The sequence below is a fragment of the Plasmodium gaboni genome, chromosome 13, assembly GCF_001602025.1.
Source record: "Plasmodium gaboni strain SY75 chromosome 13, whole genome shotgun sequence".
NCBI lineage: Eukaryota > Apicomplexa > Aconoidasida > Haemosporida > Plasmodiidae > Plasmodium > Plasmodium gaboni.
The window spans coordinates 610,070-614,023 of record NC_031493.1 but is presented as its reverse complement, the minus strand read 5'-3'; the positions used below and the strand labels follow the sequence as shown (position 1 = coordinate 614,023).

The 3,954-nt window shown below is 15.5% G+C and overlaps 1 protein-coding gene across 1 annotated transcript in view; it reads right to left on the bottom strand.

Annotated features, from left to right (window-relative positions):
* The window catches only part of PGSY75_1317200 (transcription factor with AP2 domain(s)), a gene marked incomplete at both ends in the record, with an annotated part of 6,477 nt that extends 5,496 nt beyond the window's left edge, over window positions 1–981 (bottom strand). The window contains one exon of the mRNA XM_018787236.1: window positions 1–981. This exon is cut by the window's left edge and continues 5,496 nt beyond it. Coding sequence (XP_018639978.1) covers window positions 1–981 — 981 coding nt within the window.
* Between the last annotated feature and the right edge of the window lie 2,973 nt (window positions 982–3,954).

The window sequence follows — 3,954 nt, the reverse complement described above, 5'->3', positions numbered from 1 at the left end:
ATTATCATTATTAACCATATTTACATAATTATTATATTTAAAGTTATTTGTATTGTTTACATTATTTAATGAATTTATTCTCTCACTATATATATTATTATGTTCATTTATATTGAATATATTTTCCATATTAGATAATTTACCATTTCCTATTTTTCCTTGTTTTTGATCTTCTTGTACTTTTATATTATTATAATAATTATTACTATAATCATTATTATTATTATTATTATAATAGTTACAATTACTATTATTATTATGATCATTACTATTGTTGCTCATACAAGAATGATCAAGTGTAATATTGTCAACCATGTTATTATTAACATTATTAGACATGTTACTACATATACTATCACACATACTTGTATTAACATAACAATTGTTTAAATTGTTATTAGCGTCCTTTAAATACATATTTTGTGTTTGAATAAAAGGTTCTTGATTACTGGTTGAATAATTTGTTAACTCTGAAAAATTACTCGTGTTCATAATATTATTGTTCATCATATTATTGTTCATCATATTATTGTTCATCATATCATTATTCATCATATCATTATTCATCATATCATTATTCATCATATCATTATTCATCATATCATTATTCATCATATTATTATTCATCATATTATTCACAGGACCATTATTTAAAACATTATTATTATAAATAATCTGATCATAATTAGGAAAATTATTACACCTATTATTACTATTATTATTATTATGGTTATTATTCAATATCGTATTTTCATACTTATTCATATTATTCATCATGTTATTATAGTCTACTTCTACTAAACAATCGTTATTCCTCGAATTAAATATTATCTCTCTCTCCTCTTTTTCTTCTTCCAAATTTTTGTTATTATCATTTGACCCATATAAATTATTCATATTATTATTTAAACAAAAATTATCATTTTCAATTAGGCTATTCTTACTTCCTTTCAATTTTGAAAACTTCTTCCTCTCTTTCATTTTATATCAAAATAATATATGTATATATATATATATGTATATATCTGAGTGTGTGTGTGTATAATACATAAATATATATATATATCTATGTATTTATATCTCTATATATGTGATAAATACTATTACGATAACGGCATTTGAAAATATATATTTAAAGCAAGAAAAAAAAAACAAAAAAAAAGAAACTTATATAAATACTTCTGAAACTTCCTAGGTACCACCATAAATTGATATTATAATATTATTATAAGATATTTATATATATTTTTTTGCTCTAATAAATATATAAATATATATATATATATATATGTGTACATCTGGAAATACTGTTAAGGTTCTTCTTTTTTTCTCTTTATTATATTTTTTTTTTTTTTAAATATAGTGTATTATATAAATATATAAAAAAAATTATACTTCTGAATTTAGTTTACACCCAAAAATAGATATGCTCTTGAAGAAGCATATATGGTAATCTATGATTACTTGATTAAAAAAAAATATATATATATATATATAAAAGAATTTTTATTTTATATATTATCTATAATATAATATATAAAACATTTTTATAGGTTAATATAAATACATACATACATAAGGTTAAAAAGGGTAATATATATTTTTTATATATTATTATTCCTTGTGTATCATTCTACATATGCATATATGTGATTTTTTTTTTTTTTCTTCTCATATATAACACATGTACACAGATTTTGCAAATGCCTATAAATTAATTATGAATTAATAAAATATATAGTTTATATGTACATACATTTATGTATATATATTCGTAGAAAGAAAAAATTCTATATATCAATAAACATGCAGATATACATGTAACACATAAATATATATTTTAGATTTATTCTAAAAATAATCTATATTGTAATTTCTTTAATATAACAAATAATTATAATATATATAAGAAAAAATTAATGAACTTTTTAATAGATAATTATAGTTTCTTCTTATATATATATATATATATATATATAAATATATTCAATTTACCTTAGGATAAAAAAAATCTTCCATATGGACAGAAATATGTGTACATATTAAATATATATATTTCTTTTTCTTAATCTATTTTATAGTTTTTTTTTTTTAATTTTGATTTATATTATTCTGTATCATATATATATATTCAGTGTATTAATGTTTTAATGAATAAGCTTATCAATTATATATATATATATATTTTTTTTTTTTGTTATATTATTTTTATTGTGTAAGTGCATTATATTATGATGCAACAAACATTCCTTATATTCTGTATATTTTAATTTTCTTTTTTTGAGGATACATAAATAAATATAAAATAAAAAAAAAAAAAAAAAATGTATAAGCTTATAATAAAAAAAACACTAAAAAAAAAGAGAAAAACTATAAATGTAAAGAAACATTAATGTATCTTATTGTATAATATATATATATATGCATATGTGTATAGATAAAAATAAAAGTTTTTTTATTCATATAATAGTAATACTTAAAACTATGAAATTATTATTACTATATATGAATATATGTATAGATAATAAGAAATAATAAATTAGACAAATATAAATATGTTTATGTAATAATAAAAAAATAATAAAAATAATTTATATAATATATTGCATTAAAATATTTGTACATATTAAAATGACAAAAAAAAATATATATATATATATATGTATCATATAATTTATATATATTTATAGAAAATATTATATTTTCTTTAACGTTCTACATTGGATACTAATTATAAAAAATATAAATGAAAAAATACATATTCTTAAACATATATTATGATATTATAAAAGCATATATAATTATAAGAAATATAGGTGTAGGTATATTCATAAGAATAAATCTAATATTCAAAAAAAAGAAAAAAGAAAGTATGTATAATATGTGAAATGTATCCAATTCACATTATTGTTGTATTATAAATTACATATAATAAATATAATATATGTCTAATATATATTTATATATATGTATAAATTAATACTAATATTAATAAAAATTCATATATTACTAAATATATAGAAATCTACTTGTTGTATTTTCATATATATATATATATATATATATATATATATATATATATGATTTATATTCCTTTATTTATTATGTATATATAAAAAAAAAATTATTATATAGTTTTTCTTACTGCCACTATCATAATATAGATGCATAAAATTAAAATATAACTACTTTTATTTTAATTTTATTTTCTATAGACTCATATAAATAAGTATATAACATATAATTATTAAGTATATTATATAAAATAATAAAAATTTTTTATTATGAAGTAAAAAAAAAATTAAAGTACATGAAAGGAATGCAAATTTTTTATTATATTTTTATCAGTATATATTCATATAAACATAAACATACACATATATATATATATATATATATATATATATATATAATTATATGTATACATACACATATATCTACATAACTCATAATGTTTAAATGCATTAATATATATAACAGATATGCTTATTTTATTTTTATATTTTTTTTGTGTAATAGAATGAATAAAAACTATATATAAAAAAAAAAAAAAAATTATACTTATGTATATGTATATCCATATATTGTAGGTGTTCTCATATAATCAATTTTTAAAACATAAAAAAAAAATACAATTATATGAAAATGTTCATACACACATGAAAAAAAATATATATATATTAATTATAATCAAAATGAAAAAATATAAAAAAAAAAAAAAAAAACCAAGGTAACTTCATAAAAAATAAAAAATATTATTAAAATAACAAACTCTTATATACATATAAAATTTTAATATATAAATGTATATATAATTACACTTAATGTTATATATATATTTATATATATTATGGATATTTATTTATTTATTTTTTATATTCCTATATTAATCATATATGTGTGTATACATATTTACACATGATACACCAAAAAAAAAAAAAAAAAAAAAAAAAA